Source organism: Capricornis sumatraensis, chromosome 9 (genome assembly GCF_032405125.1).
Source record: "Capricornis sumatraensis isolate serow.1 chromosome 9, serow.2, whole genome shotgun sequence".
Lineage (NCBI taxonomy): Eukaryota > Metazoa > Chordata > Mammalia > Artiodactyla > Bovidae > Capricornis > Capricornis sumatraensis.
In genome coordinates, this window is record NC_091077.1 from 38,511,455 (window position 1) to 38,537,623 (window position 26,169).

General features: G+C 38.8%; 1 protein-coding gene across 3 annotated transcripts in view; it reads left to right on the forward strand.

The window, feature by feature from the left end:
• The window catches only part of NSD1 (nuclear receptor binding SET domain protein 1), a 143,616-nt gene that overhangs the window by 104,241 nt on the left and 13,206 nt on the right, over positions 1 to 26,169 (forward strand). For all 3 annotated transcript variants that reach the window (XM_068979574.1, XM_068979572.1, XM_068979573.1), the window contains 8 exons: positions 1,416 to 1,616; positions 3,339 to 3,518; positions 10,819 to 10,975; positions 13,129 to 13,334; positions 16,400 to 16,512; positions 21,212 to 21,481; positions 23,230 to 23,346; positions 24,605 to 24,746. In XM_068979574.1, the coding sequence (XP_068835675.1) occupies positions 1,416 to 1,616; positions 3,339 to 3,518; positions 10,819 to 10,975; positions 13,129 to 13,334; positions 16,400 to 16,512; positions 21,212 to 21,481; positions 23,230 to 23,346; positions 24,605 to 24,746 (1,386 nt within the window). The remainder of the gene's footprint in view (positions 1 to 1,415; positions 1,617 to 3,338; positions 3,519 to 10,818; positions 10,976 to 13,128; positions 13,335 to 16,399; positions 16,513 to 21,211; positions 21,482 to 23,229; positions 23,347 to 24,604; positions 24,747 to 26,169) is intronic.

Below are 26,169 nucleotides of genomic sequence, written 5' to 3' on the forward strand. Positions count from 1 at the left end.
TTTTATTTGCCAGGTCTTAAAGCTCCCCCTGACACTGACTACACATCTCAGTTTGGGCTAGTCCCATTTTCAGTGCTTAGCATGCACCTGTGCTAAACCATACCTTACCTGTCACCCCTACATGACAAACCTTATCGCTGGATCCAAATAACTGCACATATTTGAGGGGCCCCTCACCCACTGTTTTAGTATTCTTTATTTCTTGGAACAGTGATCATTTGTCTGCTGAGTTTTCCATATTCTAAATTTGGTTAATATATCCTTGATGTATCCTTTTAATTTGTTCATCTATCCTCTATATTCCCCAGAAACTTGTAGTTAGATCTGGAGACTGGGTTAGATGAGGTCAGCTTTCTTTTGGCAAGAGTGCTTTGTGGGGAGTGCATACTTCCTATTACATCACATCAGCAAGCATGTATTAAAATTCCTACTTAACAGTAACACTAAGATTGTTCAGTGGGTTCATGTTGTCATCCTGACCAGTCTTATAATGTTCTTTACAGTGATATTATGATTTTGAATAAATACATATGTGATCTTTGTCCAGTTTCTGGTACAGAGGTCCTGAAACACTTGAAATTTCCTAAGTGATGAGAGCTATAAAGATGTTTTCCTTTTTTTTTTTTTAATGTTAATGAGATGACTTTTGGATCTCCCTAAAGGATGGGAGCTGATTGCCAGGAGAGCCAATCATATGATTAAAGGGATTCATCTCCCCCTGACCTTTTTGGAGGGGAGAGTGCTAGAGGTTGGATTAGTCCTCAGTTGCCTGTGATCTAATCAATCATGCCTAAGTAATGTGGCCTCCATTGAACCTCAAAAGCTTGGGGTTTGGAGAGCTTCTGGGTTGGTGAACACATAGAGATTAGGGGAATGTGACATGCTTAGAGGGAGCCTGGAAGCTCTGAGCCCTTTCCCCATACTTTATTCTGTGTTATTTCTTTTATCTAGCTGTTCCTGAATTATATCCTTTTTTAGAAAACTGATGATCTAGTAAGTAAAATGATTCTCTGAGTTCTATGAGCCACTAGAGCAAGATAATCGAACCCAGCATTTGATTTATAGCCAATTGGTCAGAAGTACAGATGCAACCTTGTCTTAAAACTGGTATCTGAAAGAGTGGATGTGGAGGACAGTGTTACAGGACTGAACCCTTACTTAACCTGTGGAATCTGATATTACCTCCAAGTTGATAGTGTCAAAATTGAGTTGAACTGTAGGATACCAGCTGGTGTCCGAGTTGCTTTGTGGTGTGGGCAACTTCCCACCCACATCCCATGCTGGAATTTATGGTGTGGCAACCTTCCATCCCCACCTCATGCTGGAATTTCATGCTCACTAACTCTCCACCTAATGGGTTAACACTTAGTGAATCCTCATGTTTTATATTAATTTGTTTTTTTTCTGTTTCCCAGGAATACATACCTGTTTCGTATGCAAGCAGAGTGGGGAAGATGTGAAAAGGTGCCTTCTGCCCTTATGTGGAAAGTTTTACCATGAAGAATGCGTCCAGAAGTACCCACCCACCGTGATGCAAAACAAGGGCTTCCGATGTTCCCTCCACATATGTACTACCTGTCACGCTGCCAATCCAGCCAGTGTTTCTGCGTCTAAAGGTATGTGTTTCTTGTGTGGGCCAATCTAATTACAGAACCTTAGCTTCACTGGCAGTGGATGTTTCCAGATGGAATCTATTATCTATCTTCATGGCGTCTAGCTTTCGTTAGCGTACCAGCGTTTACCGTGAGAGGTCAGAGAGTAATAGACAAGCCTAGCAGCCACCACATTTTTACGTGTGCTTTACAGAGCCCTGGCATTATGTAGCAGCTTTAAACTATTTATATGTTCATGGCTGTGCTGGGTCTCCGTTGGCTTTGCACAGAACCTCTAGGCATTTCAGTGCGCAGGCTTCCCATTGCGGTGGCTTCTCTTGTTGCTGAGCCCAGGCTCCAGGTGCATGGGTGTCAGCAGTTGTGGCACATGGGCTCAGTGCTTGCAGCTCACATCCGCCAGAGTGCGGCCTCAGTAGTTGTGGAACATGGGCTTAGTTGTTCCCTGCCATTTAGAATCTTCCCAGAACTAGGGATCAGATCTTTCCCTTGCATTGGCAGGTGAATTTTTATCCACTCCGCCACCAGGGAAGCCCAGTAAATATTGGGAAGTCAAGTGACATTTAGTTTGTAAAGGTGTTCTGCTGGATATCTTACATTAAAATTGACTGCACCATGCAGCTTGTGGGATCTTAGTTTCCCAACCAGGGATTGAATGTGTGCCCTGGGGAGTGAACGTGCAGTGTCCTAACCACTGGACTGGTAGGGAATTCCCTCTGGTGGGTATCCTCCTCCATCAGAACAAAATGTATTCTTCTCCTGTGGGCCCTGTATCTGTGGCTACCAGATGTGATATCATTAGGACATGATATAGGGAAGAATTTGTTTTGTGCTGATTGGTTTTATTTTTGAAAATGGAAATTCCTATCCTGAAAATTTTTTCGTCTGTCATAGTTAGGCTGAGAGCTGAGCTTTCCAAACTGTATGTGGGCACAGGTAAACTCAAGTTTCTAGATTCTTTCTGCTTAGTAATAGTGGGTCTCTTACTGATTTCACTGAAAGTCAAATACAGTGTTTCTACTATTAAATCCTTATTTGGCCAAAGAGCCTCCCTTCTCCCTATGGGGACTGAGCAGGAAACATGCAGCAGTGTTGGCTATTCTTTTAAGCAGAGTGGCAGTACCTTCTGTAAGATGATTAACATGATTTCCTGGCCCTGTAGATACGGTAATGTTCTTGACCAAAATTGCAATTTAACCATCAGCTACTTTGCCCTTTTCAGTTGCTATTGCAGATTGCATTCAGGTGGCCTGGTAATGGTTTTTAGTTGGTAAAGTATGTTAGAAGATATATCTCAAGTGGGTTTGAGGTAGAGAGGTTCATTCATCTAAAATAATCACAGAGTAAAAGTGAACGCAGGCAGCCATTAATGTTTCTACCGTCTGGTCTTTTAGTCTGACCGTATACACACATACTACCACCGTTTAGTCTGCAGCTGATTCCAGTTTCCAAAGAGTCAGGACAGTGGTTTGAGTAGGGCTTATCCTTGCTGAGGCAGGCTTGCTTACTGTTGTGGTGTCTTTGACTCCTCAAGGCTGTTTATTGTATGGTTTCCATCTCAGCTTTTTCATAGAGAATTGGGTATTTAAGATCTCTTGACCTAGTAGTGCTTCCATTTATTTATGTCATTTTCCCAGTGCTAGCAAATAGACTTGAATAACATTGCTTTTATACTTAATCTCTTTTTCTTTTGTCTCTCCCTGGTTTTTTGGCTTCTTGTATTTTTAGGTCGACTGATGCGCTGTGTCCGCTGCCCAGTGGCATACCATGCCAATGACTTTTGCCTGGCTGCTGGGTCAAAGATCCTTGCATCCAATAGCATCATCTGCCCTAATCACTTTACCCCAAGGCGTGGCTGCCGAAATCACGAGCATGTTAATGTTAGCTGGTGTTTTGTGTGCTCTGAAGGTAAGACCTAACTTGTTGATGTATGGATAGTGTAAAGAGAGATTAATTTAGCAGTGTTAAATAGCAACAAATATATAGTTTTCTTCACATTGCCACTAGAAACTGTATTGGGAAGTGATGTCCTGAATTACTGATAATAGTACAGTGGTTTTGTTCCCTAATAGGGAGAGGTTTTATTTTTATTATTTTGAATAATGATTTAATTTTAACAAAATGATAAACAGTTGAAACAGTTAAAAAGATTAAGAGAAAAGGAACAAAGTCATTCTTGGAAAATTTGAGATATGGTCAAATGAAGAAATTTAGGGGATATAATGTACAATATGGTGACTATAGTTAATGATACTATATTTTTGAAAGTTGCTGGGAAATCAGATCTTAAATTCACACCCACTGCTTAAAATTGTAACTATTTGATGTGTTTTTAATTTTTGGCTGTGCTGGGTCTTTGTTGCTACATGCTGCGCTCTCCTGTGGTGCATGGGCCTCTCATTACAGTGGCTTCTCTTGTGGAGCACAGGTTTAGTAGTTGCAGCGTGCAGACTCTAGAGCACACAGGTTTCAATAGTTGCGGCACATGGGGTTTAGTTGGCCCGCAACATGTGGAATCTTCCTGAACCAGGGATCAAGCCTGTGTCCCTGGTGCTGGCAAGTGGATTCTTAACCCCACACCACCAAGGAAGTCCGTGAGGTATTGAATGTGTTACCTAGTATTATTGTGGTAATCTTTTCACAGTATATATACATATCAAGTACATATTTGTTGTTCACTTTAAATGTACACAATATTATATGTTAATTGTATCTCAGTAAAGGTGGAGGCGAGTAAAAAATAAATTGGAAGTAAAAAAATAAGAAATTTTAAAAACCCTAAATAGCCCCAAGCCCTATATCAGAAAAAAAACATTGCTTAATATTAAGTCATAATACTCCAGACAGAGGTGCATATAAGTAGGTAGAAGGGGCAGATGTTTGTATAGAAATAGCTCTAGAAGATGGTGTTACGTAATTGTGTGTGGTTTTTTTAAAATCAATTTTATATTTAAAAGGGAATAAATAAGGGTTTGTACAGAGTCGAACACAACGGAAGCAACTTAGCAGCAGCAAATAAGGGGAAGGTAAAAGAATTTATGAACTTCTGTTAAATATTTCTTCACTATAACATATATTGCTACTGCTAACTGCTAAGTCGCTTCAGTCGTGTCCGACTCCGTGCGACCCCATAGACGGCAGCCCACCAGGCTCCCCCGTCCCTGGGATTTTCTAGGCAAGAACATTGGAGTGGGTTGCCATTTCCTTCTCCAGGGCATGAAAGTGAAAAGTGAAAGTGAAGTCGCACAGTTCATGCCTGACCCTCAGCGACCCCATGGACTGCAGCCTACCAGGCTCCTCCGTCCATGGGATTTTCCAGGCAAGAGTACTGGAATGGGGTCCCATTGCCTTCTCCGATAACATATATTAGTTTCTATAAAGTTTTCTATGAAGGAAATATAAGTTTTCTGTCTTTATCTGTATCTCCCCCACATCCTCTACTTAAAACATACTTTCCTAATTTTCAGCAGAATCAATATTATCCTTCTTAAACACAGCCTGATTTTTGCTAGTTATGTTAAGTGGAATATTTAGTACTCCACCAGTCTGTTTACTGTGGTGCTTATAGTTCTGAATTCCTTATTTCAATTTTTCTCTTAGTTGGCCAGACTTCTGAGAAGCACCCAGGAGACCTGCATTTCTCTGCTTGAGACTGTTCAACTTTTATCTCTGTTCTAGAAGCACACATTGGGTTACTATAAGATTGTTGGCCGCTTGTTCTTTTTCTAAAACTTTTATGGATATTACTCTACTATCTTTTAGTGTTGAGGGTGGTACTGATATCCTTTTATCTAGTTTTTTTATTTCCTTCTCAAATTGACTAAAATTTGTTGGTTTGTAAAAGCATCTGCCTGCAATGTGGGAGACCTGGGTTCAATCCCTGGGTCAGGAAGATCCCCTGGAGGAGGAAATGGCAACCCACTCCAGTATTCCTGCCTGGAGAATCCCATGGACGGAGGAGCCTGGTGGGCTACAGTCCACGGGGTCACAAAGAGTCAGACACGACTGAGCAACTTCACTCATTCACTCAATTTGAAGGAAACAATTTTCTTGACTTTTGTATTTTTTAAGATCTACTATCTGGTGATACAATTGCATGAAAATTTGACTGGTTGTGAACATTCTGAGGGACTAATTTTTAAGAGTCAGCATTTGTATTTGAATTAGCATCCCTTTTGAAAAGTTTGGATATACTAAAGAGTGCTAAAGACAAAAAAAGTGTTATGACTGCTTTATGCGATTGAAAATGGTCAATCAGGACTTTGTTGTTGTTGCTCTTAAGATTTATGTAACATGACTAGGGTTTGCATCAGAACATCCTTAAACTATGGTACTAATATAGAATAAATAAAATTAAATGCCATCATTTGGGTAGAAATGGAATTTTTATGTGGTTATGGATATTTTACTGCACAAAGGATTGTGCTGGATTTGGTTTTAGACATGTTAGCTTTGTGATTGTCTTATATAAAATTTTATGGTATCATACTTTATTTTTGGCTTTTTAATATCTGTTCCTTATAAAATGGTTAACACTGCTGCCTGTTTATACCACTTATCTTTTTGATTAGAAGAAAATTAAAGATAATTTTGGTATGTAATAGCATTTAAATATAACACTGTATCATCCTGCTCTTGAATGAAAATAGACATCTGTCTGAGAGGCTGAAATGCAGCTCCGAAACTTTTCCATGATTCATGAAAATGGGGAGATATAACAGCTTTAGCACTAGACTGTTTTTAATTACATAAGTAGTATGAGATGGTTTCAAAAGTAATGTGGTTTCTGTGTGATGGCAGTCTTAAGTTGTAGCATCTAATGAGTACCCAAGAAAACTTAGTAGCTGTAGCAGTGGCTCTGAAAATGTGAGCCATGAATCCTTGGGAAGTGGAGAGGACCCAGAGACACGTTCAGAAGCCTTCATGACATCATAGCTCTTTTCATAATAATTCCTAGATGTTACTTGCCTTTTTTACTTGTTGACATTTGCACTGGTGGTATATAGTAGTGAGTAAAACTACCAGCACCTTAGCACAAATCAAGGTGGTGGTTCTAAACTATACAAGTAAAAGCAGTAACTGTTCTGTGTCATTTACCCACTTGCAATAAAAACATAGAAATTTCATGTAACAGTATCCTTGATTTTATTTATTTAGTTTTTTAAAATATTTATTTATTTGGCTGTGCTGGGTCTTAGTTGCAGCATGTGGGCTCTTTAGTTGCTGCATGCAGGATCTAGTTTGCTGAACAGGGATCGAACCCCGGCCCCTTGCATTGGCCACAGAGGTTTAACCATTGGACCACCAGGGAAGTCCCACAATATCTTTGATTTTAAAAAGTAAGTAAAAATTATATCTCAACTCAAACGTAGATGTGGTTTTAGGTAGACATAAAGCAGTTCTGTTGCATGCTGATCATGATCTAAAGTGAAGCATTCACGTAATAAGTTGCAATCTGAACTAGCTGCCTTGTTTGTGGAACACCATTTTTAGTCTTAAAAATTACCGAAAATCTGTGGCTCTTCATTCTTGGATATTTGTCAGATATTTTCTTGGAATGGATAAAAATGAGCATGTCAATTCAAGGGAAAACAACTGACAAAGTTTTGCCAGTGATAAAATTTGAGTTCTTTAGTGGAAATTAGAACTTTGGAAAACCTATACTTACTGACTCTGAGCTTAATGACTTCCTAGTATTTACTGATGAGATCATGGTGGCACTAATAAATGTGACATTTTAGTAGTATGTAATGAAACAGGTCAGTATATGGAAGGTCTGGGACTTCCCTGGTGGTCTGTTGGCCCCATGCTCTCAGTGCAGGGGCCCCAAATTCATCCCTGTTGAGAGAACGAGGTCCCACATGCCACAACTGAGAGTTTACATGCCACAGTGAAGACTGACGATCCAGTGTGCCACAACTAAGACTGTGTGCAGCCAATAAATAAATAGAAATAAGTATTAAAAATATTTGAAAGATCTACCAGACTCAGCAAACTAATATTTTCCATAGGACCAATGCATGATGTTAAAAACCATGCATATGTAAAGGATCCATTCAAAGTGCAAGACAGATCGATGAATTTTAATGTAATAGTACTGAAAGTTTATTAATAGTGTTTCACAGTTGACACCGACTGAGGTTTACCCTGTGAGGTTTTAGTGTATAGTATCAAAGGAGAATTACAGTACTCCTTTTTCCAACTGTTCATCTGTGAGAGACCAGATTTTCTTCACCAGACCACATTTTGCAACAAATTCAAGTAAAAAAAATATTTGCAAAAGTACGATGACCATTGATCAAAATCATCAAAAGGTCTGCAGATAATAAATGCTGAAGAGAATGTGGAGAAAAGGGAACTCTTCTATGCTATTGGTGGAAATGTAAATTGGTGTATGGAGAACAGTATAGAATGTTTACTCAGTTGTGTCTGACTCTTTCTTACCCCATGGACTATAACCCACCAGGCTCCTCTGTCCATGGACTTTTGCAGGCAAGAATACTGGAATGGGTTGCCATTTCTTTTTCCAGGGGATATTCCTGACCCAGTGATCAAACCTGGGTCTCCTAGCATTGCAGGCAGAGTCTTTACCTTCTGAGGCACTTTCCTTATGAAACGAAAAATAGAGTTAATCATATGATCCAGCAGTGCCACTCCTGGGCATATGTCCAAAAAAGGATGAAAACTCTAATTGGAAAAGATACATGCACCCCAATATTCATAGCAGCACTATTCACAATCACCAAGTTATCCATAAAAGTGTTACTTAATGTTAACATAATAGGTTCATTGTTTCTTTTTAATGAATTAATACTATTTTTAGCCCATATCAACAGAAGTTCACTGGGAATCTCCTTATTTTTCAAGATTATAACATGTTCCTGGAAGATTTTTCTACCAAGGCCATGTAATTGGCAAACTGTTTTGTTAAAAGGCCTGAGAACTTTTGATCCCATTATCTAAGATTATCCTGCTGTTACGAGACAAGGAAAGAGTAGTCTTAAGTCATTTTTTTTGTCCATGTATAGGAGAAAACTGAAGGTGGTTATCAGTGTTAGGGTAATAATATGGTAAATCATAAATTAGAAAGTAATCTATTACTAGAATTCAAGAAGTTATTTACACTTTATTTTCTTTTACCTTCATCCACCAAATATCACCTTTTCATCTTTTGGTTTCTTAAGATGGCTTATGTGATTTTCTTTCTTTTCTTCCTGTCTTGCTCCTATGTGTTTCCTTTACTCCCACCAGACAGACCCTCCTGCTTGTCTCCCATTCATCACCCGGAGTAATCCTGTTAGTTGCTTTTCATATCCTCCCTTAGCTCATCCCATTATGTCCTTCCCAGCAAAACTGTTGTGCTTGCCACCCTTGGCCTTTCTTCACTGGTTATTCTTCAATCCAGATATTTTTCCAATGCCTTCTTTGCAGCCCTAATTCAAATGCCTTATTGTATATATTTTCTAGTTGTCATGAATGTCAGGTGAATAAAAGGATTTTTTTTTTTGCTGTCTTTTTTACAAAGGCCATTAATTGGCACATTGTTATTAAATTTTGACTCAGCAGATAAATAAACATAGAGAGGAATGTTACAGAGGGTATTCCATTATTGGGGTGGTTAAACTCATGTGACTCTGTGTCCTGTGCTGACTGTTTATCCCATCTACAAAATGTACAAGGATAGCCAAATATGACTTTTGAGAGCATAGAGTACAGGCTTTATGTATTAAACAAGTTCTGGAAACTTGTTTTGTAGCAACAGAACCTCTTACGAAATGAAGCCTTATTCTGAATCTGAACTCCAGTGTACAAAGCAGGAGATTTTCTCTAGTCGAAGCCAGAGTTGGGTCTTAAGAGCACATTTCTGGCCACAACAAAACAAGTGCCCCAAAACTTGTTTTATTGAGAAAAGGAAAGGCACAGTAGAAATCATTTGAGGATGGTGTCACAAAATTAAGTTTTTCATAGATTTTTATGTGGGAAAAGAAGCACAGTTGAACCAGGAAGATGCACATATATACCTTGCTTATGGCTTTGTCCTTCGTTATCTCTTCAGGATGAAACTTGGAATTACATGATTGAGTCTAGCGTGTTGGAACATGCTAGTTTCTGGCATGAGATAAATAAGGCATTTATTATATTACTTATACGTGAAACCTCTTTACCTGAAATTCTATATTATCTGTAACCATGATGTTTCAGATTCAGATATGTAAACTAAGTCACTTTGAGTAAAAATCTTTTAAGAAGTGAAAATTCATTCTCGTTGCAATGTATATAATTAATCTGGTATCTGGAAACTTAGCAGGAAAGGGGAGATCTTATGTCTAACCTAAATTCAGACAAAAAAATCATAGTAGTAGTACCTGTGATTTCTGTCATCAGTAAAAATCAGATATTATTATAGATATCTTCAAAACTTGTGCCCAGTCATTACTACTGCTAGATTTTATTTGTGTGTTACAGAGGACTGTATATAATTCTAATGTCTTATTCTAACATTCTGATCATTTTATTTTATGTTCTTTTATTAATTTTATGCATTTATAAAGTTTATTCTGCAAAGGGCCCTTAAGGTGTGAGAGAACCCAACAAAAAATGATTAAAAAGTAACTTAAAAAAAGAGAAAGAACTGACCTTACAGAGAATACTAATGTGCCAGACACTGTGAGGCAATTTATTTTCTTATTTAGTTCTCAGATAGATATGATTATTTAGTGTTCATTGCAGAAAATACCTTACCATTGAAGAAGTTAAAGTTTAGCAAGGAAAGTGAATTCCCCAGACTGATATATCTTAGCGTTCAAATCTGACATCACTTAAAGCTTGTGCTGTTTATACTCTGGTCATTGTGTATCATTAATATTTATTTATAATGTGTTGTCTTTTAATGAAGAGGAAGAAGTTGGGGAGGGGCAGGTTGTATACATACATGACTTTTAGGGATTTACTTCTGCCCTCATTGCCCTAACCTAATTTTGCCGGTAAGATCTCATGATTTGCTGTGACTCTTAACAGATCCCCAGGGGTATGGTTCAAGTACATTGGAGAGGGAATACTCTTATATAAAAGTCTTTGTAAATAAGTAATTAAATTACTAAGCCCTTGGCTGCAAGATAATTGGTTAGGAACCGAGCAAAACCTATTTCAGCTGGGCCCTGGTATGCAGCCTTGTGATTCTGAGTGCCAGATTTTTTGATTCCCGCAGGAGGCAGCCTTCTGTGTTGTGATTCTTGCCCTGCTGCTTTTCATCGTGAATGCCTGAACATTGATATCCCTGAAGGAAACTGGTATTGCAATGACTGTAAGGCAGGCAAAAAGCCACATTACAGAGAAATTGTTTGGGTAAAAGTTGGAAGATACAGGTGAGTAAGCGTGAAGGAGACTGACAGTTCTTTCACCAGCCTGTGTTTCTTGTGTTTAACTTTTTAAATAAATGGCCTAATTAAAGACGGTTTACCCACTCCCCCATTAACTTTCCATCATAAAAGAAAAAACTATATACTAAACTATATATCATCTGTAGAAGCTTTATTAATGAAAACAAACCCATAATATCACAAACAAGGAAGATGCATCGCTAACATTTTGGCATATTTACTTTAAGACACACCAATACATGCACCTTCAAAATAACTGACCTGTTGTTATTTGTACCCAGTTGTGTGTGTTGCTTTTTCTTTTAAAAGTACTTATATTGCATATTGTTGATGTTTGGTCACTAAGTCATGTCCAGCTCTTTGTGACCCCATGAACTGCAGTATGCCTGGCTTCCCTGTCCTTCCCTATCTCCTAGAGTTTGCTCAGACTCATGTCCATTGAGTTGGTGATGCCATCCAACCATCTCATCCTCTGTCATCCCCTTCTCCTCCTACCTTCAATCTTTCCCACCATCATTGTCTTTTCAAGTGAATTGGCTCTTTGCATCAAGTGGCCAAAGTTTTGAAGCTTCAGTATCAGTCCTTCCAGTGAATATTCAGAGTTGATTTCCTTTAGGGTTGACTTGTTTGATCTCCTTGCAGTCCACAGGACTCTCCAGAGTCTTCTCCAGCACCACATTTGAAAGCATCAATTCTTCAGTGCTCAGCCTTCTAATGGTTCAACTCTTATATCTGTACATGACTACTGAAAAAAGCATAGCTTTGACTATATGGACTTTTGCTGGCAAAGTGATGTCTCTGCTTTTTAATAGCTGTCTAGATTTGTCATAGCTTTTCTTCCAAGGAACAAGTGTTCCTTAATTTTGTGGCTACAGTCTTTTGGAGCCCAAGAAAAGAAAATTTGTCACTGTTTCCACTTTTTCCCCATCTATTTGCTATGAAGTGATGGGACCAGATGCTATGATATTCTTTTTTGAATGTTGAGTTTTAAGCTAGCTTTTTCAGTCTCCTCTTTAACCCACATTAAAAGGCTCTTTAGTTCTTCTTCATTTTCTGCCATTAAGGTGCTGTCATCTGCATATCTGAGGTTGTTGATTTTTCTCCCAGCTATCTTGATTCCAGCTTGTGAGTCATCCAGCCCGGAATTGCACATGATGTTGAGTGCACAAAAAATATTATAACATGCATGGTTTCAAAGAAATACTTGTGTGTGTACCTCCCATTTTAAAAAACTTGCACCTTTGAGGTTCCCTCTCTGCCCCTATCTGAATCTTCTCTCCCCATTCCTAGAAGTAACTGTAGTACTGCATTTTATGTTTTTTCTTTGCCTGACTGTATACATTTACCATATGTGTGTTTGATTCTATACACTTTAGTCCTTCTAATAAAGGAATTGTTGGTATATTTTCTTGCAGTATGTTTTTTTATTTGTTCTTTTGCTCCTTAGATATTATGGTTAGTGCAGCGCTCCAGTTCATTCATATTTCACTATTCCAGAGTGTTCCTTTATGTTTACATGCAGTGTGGTATATTTATTTATTTATTTATTCTCATGTTTGAACTATGAACATTTCGTCAATGTTTCTTGGTATATATGCACGGGAGTTTATTTACCACATTCTCACAGTAGAATAGCATTGTCTTCCTAAAGGTTGTTGTTGTAATTTATATGCTTGCTTTGCCAAGCTGATGGGGGTGGGGTATTATTTTGGGTGTTCCATTTTTGTATATTTCTAGTAATTTTTCAAAGTTGCCCTCTTTAAAGGCCAATTTATAGTTTGTTGTATAGTGTCCCACAGCTACTTCCATCATCCCCTTAATGTTGAATATTTAAATTGTTTACAGATTTTCATTCTTTCAGATTCTTTAGTGAACACTATAGTCGTAAAGTTTTGTCTATGTCTCTAATTACTTCCTTTTATACATTCCTTGATGTAGAACAGCAGTCTGAGGATGTATGTTTGGTTCTGTGAGCATGTGCTTGAGGGTGGCCTCTCCAGGCTTTTGGCACATACTGGGTCAGATATTTAGTAGGTTAGGGAGACATTGCTATTCTTTATTCCTCTCTCCAAAGTAGGATTCTTTTTAATGCCTTGCAGCCTTCTAGAGGTTTTCTTCCTTGTTTTCACATTTCCCAGGTGGTGGCCAGCTGAGATCTGCCATCCTCGAGCTGTACCTTCCAATATTGACAAGATGAGACATGATGTAGGCGAGTTCCCTGTGCTCTTCTTTGGGTCTAATGACTATCTGTGGACTCACCAGGCCCGAGTCTTTCCCTACATGGAGGGTGATGTGAGCAGCAAGGATAAGATGGGCAAAGGAGTCGACGGGACATATAAAAAAGGTAACTTTATCCTTTTTGTTTCTTGGGCCAACATTAGATCTCTGTTGCCTGAGTATCTGCTCTCTGTTTGAATTAAATGTTTTTGAATTTATATACAGCCTATTAGCAGCTGTGTTCTACCCTCTGGAGCAGTATGTGGCTGCAGCTATAGAATTTGGCAGACAGGTTGACCCATGTAAATCAGTATTTTTGAAGCTAACCTTTACTCAACTAGAATTTCCTTAAGGGATGTTTCTTATCAGTTCTGTTTTAATAGCATCCCATCAAATAAGTACTGGAGCTTTGGAACTGTTTTATAGAATAAATATTTAAATTTGCTTGCCAAGGACCAGAAGCATCTCTAGCAGAGCCACATTTGTTCCAAGGAGAGTTGTTTTTTTGGTTTTTTTTGAAGTTAAGAAGAAATAAAATTCAACCAAAATTATAGAACAATATAAGATAGTGAAAGCACATAAATGTTCTAAATCAGTTTTTTTCTACGCTGGCCTAGCAGTGAATGAGAAGGGGCTATTTTGAGGCCAGGAGGGTCTGACAGCAATATCTCTCCCTATGTAATGAGTTAAAGTTGCTTTGAGAATTCAGTGAAGTAATATAAAAATCAGCCTGCAATGCATATAGTTGGTTTCCCATCAGTGATAATTAGCTTCTTCCTTTAGCTGTCCTTTGAAAGGCAATACAAATATCTCTTATTATTTGAATATATTTGGACAGTGATGTGTAATATTTTTTCTGCATAGTGAGGTGAAGAGATTCCAAGCAGGTAGAACTTCTTAGATGGAGAATGAAGATGATGTACATAAGGAACAAGTTTGACAGAAGTTTTGTTTGCCTCATGTTATTTCAAGGGTCCTCACTTACCTGTTGGAGTGTGCTTTCTGTGCAGATATGGGCTATCAGTGCTAATACTACAGGAGTTTCGGTCTTGAGCCTTAGACTCTGAGGTGGTCAAGGACCAAGTGACCAAAATCTTTGCCTGTATAGAGCTAGCCACCATCAAGGCTAGGGGTGAAGTTGGAGTGTAGGAAATATTGCAAATCTGAGCTGGCTGAAGCTCTGTTATTCTGCTCTCTATGCCTTGAACTTCGGCTGGCTGGATGACTCTGCCTTTAAGGAACACATGGTTTTGTGGGAGGACACAGTCAAATGGTTGTTCTTTGAGAGTGTTGTGGCAGCTGGTGATGGACAGAGAGGCCTGGCGTGCTGCGATTCATGGGGTCGCAAAGAGTTGGATACGACTGAGCAACTGAACTGAACTGAATGCTGTGAGAGCCAACCAAGAGGATGCAAAACAGTGCTGAGGATGACAGTATGGAAGTCATGGATGACTTCTTTCACAAGTGATGCTTTCAAGATAATTACCATTTTTTGTTTGCCAGTCCCTGTTCAAAGTTTGTTTTCCCACTTTAAATCTTTGAGCCAACCCTATAAGTTAGATGCTGTTATCTTTATCTTCTAATGAGGAAACTGAGGCACATAAAAGTTAAATTGGAAAAATTCTCTGGTGGTTAGGAAAATGTGTTTTCACTGCTGAGGGGCCAGATTCAGTATCTGGTCAGGGAACTAAGATCCTACAAGCTACATGGCGTGGCCAAAAGGAAGTTTAATTTGTTGCCCAAAGTCCCTGTGCCAGTAAGTGATATGGGAAGGTTTCATACTCTAGTTGGACCCCAGAATCCAAACTCTTAACCACTACACTGACTGTGAAGAAGTTAACTTAAAATGTAACAAGACGACGGTGTATGTAAAAGTGCACCTTGAGACTAACATGATGAGTTAGTGATCTCTAAGTATTTGGTAGAGTTTAAGCATAGGGTTGAGTGAGTCAGAACAGAGTTTTATAAGTCTCAGTCTGAGTAGAATTTCAGGACCATGGAAAGTGAGAGGCTATATAGCCAGAAATGTCAATGAGATGGCTGTTTTAGTAGTTTGAAGCAGAGATGATGTGACTGTCACAGGGACTAGTTTGTGAGGTGGAGAGGATGATGGGTATTTAGCTTTTCCAGATTATTTAGACAGTAAGTAAATCAGCTGGATGGTAATGAGGAAATGGAGAAAGAAGGGGTGAATCAGAGGGAAGATATTCTTTTATTGTTTTGACAGATCATGGGGAGAGCGACAGAGAGGAAACTGGGAAATTTTGGAATCCTTTTCAGAGTTTTTAACCTGAATCAAGCGTGATTGATTAAAATTTTAAGTGGAGAAGAATGAGATTCTGAGGATTTTTGTTGGACTTTTCAGATACTCCACTCTTTTAAAAATATGAAAGTGCAGGGCTGGATGAAGATGAGCTGTGAAGATCTATCTTTGTGTTAGGGTTGTGTGTGTGTGTTTTAGTCACTCAGTCGTGTCTGACTCTTTGTGGCCCCATGGACTGCAGCCTGCCAGGCTGCTCTGTCTATGGCATTCTCCAGGCAAGAATACTGGAGTGTGTTGCCATGCCCTCCTCCAAAGGATCTTCACTACTCAGGGATCAAACCCGAGCCTCTTCTCTCTCCTGCATTGCCAGGCGGGTTCTTTACCACTGTTGCCACCTGGGAAGCTGTATTAGGATAATCACTGATATTTACAGAACAAGTTTTAGAAGAAGAGTAGGCTAGGTGTTCCAGAGAATAGACAGGAAGAAAAAGAAAACTTCAAGTTTCATTTCTTCCAAAGGAACACAGTATGTTTTCTGGACCACCTATGAGGCACGTTATTTTTGGAAGCAGAAATTTGGTGTCTGACGAAAAGAATTAGGCTTCTAGGCAGTGACATTGCTGAGTGGATGCAGCTTGGTTGTTGTTAGGAGATATTATATGTGAGCTTTTTCAGATTATTTAGCTATGTTTTGTTTTGTTTTAAATTTTTCTCTGAAACTGGTAGTCCATATAGGGCTATTGAGTAATGTATAATGTTTTATTTTAATGCCATATGTGAATACCCTGGGGACTATGGCTTAATTGAAAATAGAAATTGTATGTATGTCTTAGATTTTTGTCTATAACATGAATTTTCTCCAACTTATAATGGAGAAAAGGCAAAATAACTCTACCCAGAGAGAAAGTGACTGTGCTGTGTTTTCTTAGCTCTTCAGGAAGCTGCAGCGAGGTTTGAGGAGTTGAAGGCCCAAAAAGAGCTAAGACAGCTCCAGGAAGATCGAAAGAATGACAAGAAGCCACCACCATACAAACATATAAAGGTGAGAACAGACTTCAGCAGAGACCACGTGATAGCTTGCTGGCTTCCCACTATGTTCATGGTGAGAACTGGAAGCGCAAGCACAGTTGCTTTTAGGTAGAGGCATGAGCTTAAAGGAATACAAGAAAAAAGTGCCAGAGCACCATTTTTAGCACACTGTTTGTATTGATACTTTATAAAACCAATTATCTGATGATACTGTTTTATTGTTGCTTTGGAAAGTCTTCATAAAGTGAATGAAATAGATTCTGTTGACAGTCAGCATCTTGCGGTTTGAATGGCAGGCACCAAAGAGCCGTGATAAAAAATGAGAAACAGCTCTGAGATAGTGTGAATAATACACATGATAATTTCTTCTGGTAGTAGCTGATACTAAAGATATTTTAGGTGACTAGTATGACTAGAATTCCCAAAGTCACGAGAATTCTTGTTAAGTGTACTTAGGTATGCTAGTCTACTTGGTAAAAGAGTCATTGTCATTTATCATCTGGGTCTGGTAGACCTTTTGTATTTGTATATTGTTAAGTCATTTTTATAAAGAATATACAGAGGTAAAAATAAAGGAATAGTGAGGCACAAACGTATTAGAAATCTTAGTGAAGTAGTTTGAAGTGAAGTGAAGTCGCTCAGTCATGTCTGACGCTTTGTGACCCCATGGACTGTAGCCTATCAGGCTCCTCAGTCCATGGGATTTTCCAGGCAAGAGTACTAGAGTGGGTTGCCATTTCCTTCTCCAGGGGATCTTCCCGACCCAGGGATCGAACCCGGGTCTACCGGTAGGCAGACGCTTTACCATCTGAGCTACCAGGGAAGCCCAGTGAAGTATTTAGTAAGTACTGAAACATCTTTTTGAAAACCTTTTAATCAAGTTAGTTTTGGTGCTCAAATATCAGACCACATGAAGGAATACTGTAAGCTCTATTAACAATATGAAATTGCCCAAGTTCTTGTGAAATGTTTGTCATTCCTGGATAAGACATCTATATATATTTATTTTTGTCATTGGTAACGAATAAGTTGCGTATTCATTGATTTTTTTTTTTTTGAGTGTCTGAAATCTGAGGTTTTCACTTAGAGATCAATTTCACCACCATTTTTAGAATCTAGTGTGTTTAAGTGTCCCAGATATTCTGTGGGACATTCTTAAACTAAAAAACTATGTTATTTATCTGAAATTCAAATTCAGTTGGGTGTCCTAGATTTTTACTTGCCAAGTCAAACAATCCCACTAAAGGTATACTGAAAGATATTATCTCCCATCTTCTCTGCTTTCTGGAAAGATAGTACTTTGAGTAATGCAGTGCAGAAACTAAACTGTGCCTGTTTCACTGTTGCATCAAGCCTTTATGATTCTGTCATTCTTCCACTTTCTTATTTTTGTCCTTTTTAGAATAGCTGGGAATCATCGAGTAACAAAATGGGGTGATGAAACAGTAAAGAATTATGAGGTACAGGAAAAGGAAACACTAAACATTTAGTGTTTAGAACACTGAAACTCCATAATGAAGCTTAGATTTATAAAAGAGTGTAATGGATCTGCCTGGTAGTATGCAATATAGAATGAGTTAAAATATCAGTCCTTACAAATAGTTAAACTATTGGAAAAGAAAAAAGAAACAAAACTTAAAATTGCATAGACCGAGAGTTAAATGGAGTTAATTGTTCGTGGAGACATAACACTGAATTGTAGTTCATCCTCAAAATCAGGGAAAGTTATTCCTGTTTCCACAGTCATAGATGTCACACGTAACAGAAGTTAGGCACTTCAGGGTAGCTTGTCAGCTATATTGAACCTGAGTATTCAGAGACCAACTAATGTCCTGTGTGTGATCTAATCATAAAATTTAGACATCACCTTCTTTCCTCCACCTTTAAAACAAAGATGTATTTCTAGGGATAAGATTAAACCAATGGTTGGTAAACTATAGTCCCAACTCTGGCCTACCATGCATGGTCCAGAAGAACTTTTTTTTTTCCAAAGAATTTTTTCTAACACATGAAGATTTTATGAAATTCAAATATTAATGTCCATAATTAAAGCTTTATTGGCACACAGCCATGCTTGTTCATGTACACGTGGTCTATTTCTTCTTTGGAGCTACAGTGACAGTTGAGCAACATGCACCAGAGATCTATGTCCTGAAAACATAAAACATTTACTATCTGACCCTTTACAGAAAAGGTTTGTCAATCCCTGGCCCAGAGTGAGTGTAAATCTACAATTATATATCTGTGCTGTTCCTACTTAACCATGTGTGGGGTTTTGTTCTTGCTTTATGTTATGTTAGGCAAGAAACTTAATTTGAGATTAATATCAGTTTAGATTAGATGTCAAGGAAGAATGATTGAAACATACCTTTATGTAGAAAAAAGGAGTAGAATGCAACTATTTTGGACGGGGAGTCTCAGGTAAAGATAACCTTGAATCAAGGTGAATATTCAGATGGCCCTATTTGGGACCAGGTGATTGAGCTCAGCCCTGGCCTGCTGCCTTGGAGTTTGCCTTAGTAGGTCTGTGACTTGCAGTGGCATGGAGTGAGAGTGCTCCTCCATTGACAAGCATTTACCAGTATTTTGAAGAAGGTGGGAAGAGATCTGGCAGTGAGACTCACTGTCATTTTAAGTTGTTCTGGAGAACATTTGAAGACAGTGTATTTTTATACACAGATTGTAGATTATTCCCCACAACAGTTTTGCAAGTAAAAATTAACTCACCAAATAATGCAATTCCTGAAGTATCAAATTTTACATATAGGATAGGTTTTTGAAGACTCGTGATTTGACTGTTCCCATTGATATCAAGTAGAGGAAACTCATTCCTTTAATTTTATTGAATTATAGTTGATATACATTGTTGTGTTAATTTCTGCCTATAGCAAAATGAATCTGTTATATATATATAAAACATGGGTTTTCATTATGGTTTATCACAGGGAATTGAGTATTGTCCCCTGTGCTATATAGTAGAACCTTGTTGTTTATCCATCCTATATATAATAGTTTGCATCTGCTAATCCCAGACTCCGAATCCCCCACCCCTAGCTTTGGAGCTGGACATCTAGGGTCTTAAGTCCCCTACCAGGGATTGAACTGCCGACCCCTGCATTGGAAGTGTTGAGTCTCTCCCACTGGACCACCAGGGAAGTCCCCAGGACTCATTCTTATAGTGCACAAATCTCTCTCTATTGAGAATAGAGAGAATGTCTACTTTTTTCCCACACTGTTGTTAGTATCAAATGGCTTCAGTATCACAGCAATTGGCCTTTGTTTGACCACACTGGATATTCAGTACTAGCACCACTAAAAATGAATGCTTAGGTGACATTGCTGTAGTCTGTTCAAAAGATTTCAAGTTGTGATAGTCAGTTTTAAAATATATCTTCACATATTGGGACTCAGTTACTCAGAGACCTTTTCATGTTTTTTCAAGATTTACCACTTGAGAAGGGTGAATTTTTTTTTTTTTTTTAATACAGCAGCTAACGTGGTGCCACCATGTGGCAATAGCGGAAACTCAAATTTACAATTGACTTCTCTTGTTTAGTTGCTCACTGTTTTGTGATCCCATGGACTGTAGCCTGCCAGGCTTCTCTCTCTATGGATTTTCCAGGCAAGAATACTGGAGTGGATTACCACTTCCTTCTCTAGGGATTCTTCCCCGACCCAAGGATGGAACTCTTGTCTCCAGAATTGGCAATCGGTTTCTTGGCCACTGAGCTACCAGGGGAACCCAGGCTTGAAATTATGAATTTTTTAGAAATGATTTATTTTTAAATGTTTATTTAGACTGTGCTGGGTCTGCGTTGCTATGCAGGCTTTTCTCTATCTTCATTATGCATGGGCCTTCTCTAGTTGGGACAAGCAGCGGCTACTCTTCCTTTCAATGTGAGGGCTTCTCACTGCGGTGGCTTCTCTTGTTTTGGAGCATGGGGTGTAGGCTGTGTAGGTTTCTGTAGTTGTGGCGCATGGGCTCATAATTGTGGCTCCCAGCTCTAGAGCACAGGCTCAGTACTTGTGGTGCATGGGCTTAGTTGCTCTGTGGCATGTGGGATCTTTCCACATCGGGGATCGAACCCATGTCTCCTGCATTGGCAGGCAGATTCTTATCCACTGGGCCACTGGGGTAGCCCAGAGATGATTTTTTTTTTCTGTTTGTGGTATTTATATTTTATGTATTGAGTGAGGCTTTGTTTTTATATCAAACTGCCTAAATTTTTATTTCCTTCTCCTTTTTAATTGTGGTAAAAATATAGATACGTAAAGTTTTGTTTATCTTAACCATTAACTATACATTTCAGTGGCATTAAATGCATTCATGTGTATAACTATTGCCATTATCTTTTTGTATCTAAGTGGTACAAGTATTTGTCTGTTTTGACTGCCTTATTTCGTTTAACATAATGTCCTCCAGGTTTATCCATGTTGGGCATTGTGTGTCAAATTTCCTTCATTTTTAGGCTGAATAATACTCCGTTATTTTTACCACATTTTGCTTATCCATTCATGTACTGGTGGACACTTGAGTTGTTCCCATATTTTAGATGGCATTCATTAGATGTTATGAATAATCCTGCTAAATCTTGATAATTTAAAATCATGTAAAGTGTGATGTGCAGCTTGAGAGAAACCTGCCTTTCACAGGTGCTGAACTGTCCTGCGCTGACTTGCCTGATGCACTGTTGTGTGTGTCTCTTCGCCAGGTGAACCGCCCTATTGGCAGGGTGCAGATCTTCACTGCAGACTTGTCTGAGATCCCCCGCTGCAACTGTAAAGCCACGGACGAGAACCCCTGCGGCATAGACTCCGAGTGCATCAACCGCATGCTGCTGTACGAGTGCCACCCCACAGTGTGCCCTGCGGGAGGCCGCTGCCAGAACCAGTGCTTTACCAAGCGCCAGTACCCAGAGGTGGAAATTTTCCGCACGTTACAGAGGGGCTGGGGTCTCCGAACAAAAACAGATATTAAAAAGGTGAGGAGACTTCACCTTCAGTTTTTTTTCCTTCTTTGCAGTTGCTTAATACAAGTAATTTTTCTGATTAATATGAGAAAATTGGTCGTGGAGGAACATAATAAAGTGTAAGGATTAGCCTTATTTATAATGTCTTGCCATAGCCTTCCAAAATTTAGAGACTTGTAGAATAGATGGTCTCTTTTCTGTATGAAGTTCACTTACTGATCATGTTCATTGTGTATGAGGATGAAAAAAATGAGGGAAATTCATAGAGATACCATGGTTTTGTCCACTCATTTGTGGAAATCCTGGAACTTGTAGTTAAGAGAATAGAAAGAGTGTGATACAGGTGTTAATCATCAACTAATGAAATAAAGTTTATTTTTACTGAGAGAAAAATAGGTTTGGGTTCATAGAACATGAAGGGAAAGAGGATTAGGTCTTCTCTATCGAAAATGCAGTAACATCTTCAACTTGAACCTTGGAAAGACCTACAAATTTCTGATAAGTAGATAGTATTATACAGTCTCTGAGTGGAATAAACCATATTTGACATTTGAATGTAATAAGTCTTATTCTGGTTATATTTTCTGAAGAATTTTACTGAAGTTTATTTCTAGGAAAGGAAGTGAATATGAGTTGGTTGGTCTCTTTTAGTCATTTGCTGAGTAACTATTGTATGTCTCCTTTGTGCCAGGCATGTTGCTGTGTGATGCAGTGTTCAGTAAGAAAGACATGTTCCATACCTAAAGTTTACTTTATAGATGGAGAGAGATATTGAACAAGTAATCACTCACTGTGGAAGTACAAAGGGTTCTGTAGGCATGTGACAAAGGGCCTGAAGCTAGCTTATCTCTGAGAATATTTTAAATTGAGACTTGAAAGATAAACAGTTGTTGGCTTAAGCTGGTGGAATATTTTAGCATTTCGGGTAGAGGGGACAGCACATGAGAAAACCAGTATGACCATAGTATAGTGAATCATTAGGACAGCAGTGTGAAATGTGGATGGGCAGTAGGCAGGCCATGTTCTATGAAAACAGAATATAGTTTAGGAAATTGACTTTTAGGTTCTTAGACAGGTAAAGGGATAAACCATTACAGTGGAGCTTTAGTTTACTTATATCAATTTTGATTGATCTTAAGGTGAATTCCAAGTTTTCTGCTGTTCGCTGTGGTAGGAGTGAGGAGATCATTCTTATTGTTTAATAGTTGAAGCATCATATTTATGTTTTATCTTGAATAAGTGAAGTGAAAGTGTTAGTCGCTTAGTTCTGTCTGACTCTTTGGGACCCCATGGTCTATAGCCCCCCAGGCTCCTCTGTCCATGGAATTCTTTAGGCAAGAGTATTGGAGTAGCCATTCCCTTCTCCAGGGGGTCTTCCTGATCTGGGGATCAAACCTGGTTCTCCTTCATTGCATGCAGATTCTTTGCCTTCTGAGCCACAACCTTTGTTAAGTACAAAAGTACAGAGTGAAGTCACTCAGTCATGTCTGACTCTCTGCAATTCCATGGAGAAGCCTACCAGCCTTCTCCGTCCATGGAACTTTTCAGGCAAGTGTACTGGAGTGGGTTGCCATTTCCATCTCCAGGGGATCTTCCCAACCCAGGGATTGAACCCAGGTCTCCCGCATTGCAGGCAGACACTTTACTGTCTAAGCTACCAGGGAAGCTTTTGTAAATCTGTTACTTTAATTTTTAAAAAATAAGGTATACCTATGAACACAGTTGGCACTTTTTGCCATTTAAGTAATTTCTCTTTCCAGGGTGAATTTGTGAATGAATATGTGGGTGAGCTAATAGATGAAGAAGAGTGCAGAGCTCGAATCCGTTACGCCCAAGAACATGATATCACTAATTTTTATATGCTAACTCTAGACAAAGTAAGTAATGGAAAGTGCTATTCCCACTGTTATAAGCTTGGTTTAATCAGTGTTGTCCCAGCTATTCTGTGTAGGCACGTCATATACTGCATAAAGCAGTGTCTTTCTTCCAGGTTCATAGGGATTAAGGTCCTGGAGTTGGATAAGGTTACTCATTTCTAGCTGTATAGCCATGAGCAAAAGGCACTAAAACTGCTTTTCAACTGTCCAACATAAGTTTGGGATGAGTTCTTTTAGTGTTTTTCCTATAAGATTAAAACTTGAAGCCAGAAAAATAAATAATAATTATTTTACTGTTTATTTTACAGATTGAAACACTGATTTGTTAATATTTAGTTAGTACATTGAGAAAGTCATAAAAATTGACTATAGAACTCATCCTACAAACCCAAGTCAGCTATCCAATTATTGGAATTTCTGATGAATTTTGTTTCATTGGTGTCTAGAATTATATTTGGGATTTTCTTTTTCCATGTCATTTCCAACATGTTTCATCTTTCGTTTTTAAAATTTATTATTTTTGAAATATTTTATTGAAGTATAGTTGATTTACAATGGCATGTTAATTTCTGCTGTACAGCAAAGTAATTCAATTATACATATACATATGTTTTTCCATTATGATTTATCACCAGATATTAAATATAGTTTCCTATGCAGTATATAGTAGGACCTTCTTCTTTATGGGATTTATTTCTAATTCTGGCATCCTAATGCATTTTGTTTCTGTGTACACTGAGATTCCTCTTTGTACGTTAGTATTGGGTTCTGTTAGGTTTCACCCTGTCTCCAGCTGGTATAATAGACTTTTCTTAGTGTGAAACTTTGTATTTACCCAGTTGTACTTTGATGGTTTGTGAGATCCTCAGCTCAAATGATCCTCTGATCATTTGGGATTAGGTCTGGATGTCATTATTAAAATCTTAGGTGATTACTAATGTATGGCCAGGGTTCAGAAGAGGATACAAGAAGCTACTGCTTCTAGGATGGTGGTTCTCAAACTTCACAATAATCCCAGCCACCTAGAGAGCTACATACATAGATGCTGGGCCTCAGAGTTCCTGCTTTAGTTATCTCTGAAGTGCCACCAAAGACTTTGCATTCTTAGTGGATTCCGAGGTGGTGATACTAGTGCTAGTCTAGGCACTACACTCTGGAAGAGTCAAAGTTTACCAATAGGAACTCCAGCTTGTTAAAATACTCTAATTTTACTCAGTAATAGTGGAGGTCTGCTGAACAGCGTCTCTTGGAATTCTAGGACCGGATTATTGATGCTGGCCCCAAAGGAAACTATGCTCGATTCATGAATCATTGCTGCCAGCCTAACTGTGAAACACAGAAGTGGTCTGTCAATGGAGACACCCGGGTTGGCCTTTTTGCCCTGAGTGACATTAAAGCAGGTAAGACTCATTTAAGGATTTTGGAACCAGGACTAGGACCAGTTTTTATTATCTAAAAACCCCATTTGTCCTGTAATCCAAAATGAGGCTGCAAACCCCTGGGGACACAAGGAGACTATCTTGGTGGTGCCTGGCAGGTACCAGGTCTGTTCTTACTGGTGGTGGAATGGTAAGACACATGTAACCTGAGATTTACCATTGTAGACATTTTAAAGTGTGCCATTCAGTGGCATTTCAGTCCATTCACATTGTGGTACAACTGTCACTACCATCCATCTCCAGCACTTCTTCTTTTCTTGAACTGAAGATACCCATTAAACAAAAATTCCCTCTTTCCCCACTCCCCCAGCCTCTAGTGACCACCATTTTACCTTCTGGGTCTGATTTTTTAGCTGTTCTAGGAATCTCATGTAAGTGCAGTCATATAATACTTGTTTTGTTGTGACTGACTAATTTTATTTAGCATGATGATTTGGGCATGCTCTCCAAGCGCACCATGTGGCTTGCGGGATCTTAGCCCTCCAACCAGGGATTGAACCTGGGGCCATCACATTGAAAGCACTGAGTCCTAACCACTGAAGTGCCAGATAATTCACTGTATGGTTTTAAAGGAATAAATTTCCAGACCTTTCTGTAACTTATATGAACTCCATAAAAATTGGGCTGCCTTAAAAATCATCAGCAGCCAAGGTCTCCTTTCACAGCTGACTTTCATCCGTTTTGTAAACCAAATAGCCACCTCTCACCCATCTGAATTTTATGGTTTATGAGCCCAAAGCTAAGAAAAAAAAAATCCCTCACCTCTTGGGTGTCAAAGAACTGGACATTTGGAGAATGCACTTTTATGTTGGGGCTGCCCTAGATGCCCATGCCTCTGAGAGTTCAGAGTGAAGAAGTGAGGTTGTTGTATTCAGCACAATATTCAGATGTTTAGTTAAACTGAAAGTACATATGGTAAGGCTGAGAGGTTTGAACGTAAACTTATATGATGGATATTTTTCATAAATTAAAGCAACTTAATATTTAGTGTCAAGGTTTTTATGAAAAATTTTGAAACATATTATATGACACACTCTAAATTTTTTTTTTAATATTTAGACTTATGTAAAGTTTGAGTGTAAGGATATACCTAATTTTTCAAAGTAAGTTTTTGCAGGAATACTAGCAAAGCGTTTAAAGATCACTATCCCAGGTGGTGCTACTGGTAAAGAATCCTCCTGCCAGTGCTGGAGACATAAGAGATGCAGGTTCAATCCCTGGGTGGGAACAAGCCCCCTGGAGGAGGGCATGGCAACCCACTCCAGTACTTGTGCCTGGAGAATCCCATGGACAGAGGAGCCTGGTGGGCTACAGTCCCTGGGGTCACACAGAGTCAGACACGACTGAGAGACTGAACACGTGCGCATGGACACAGTCTCTCTCT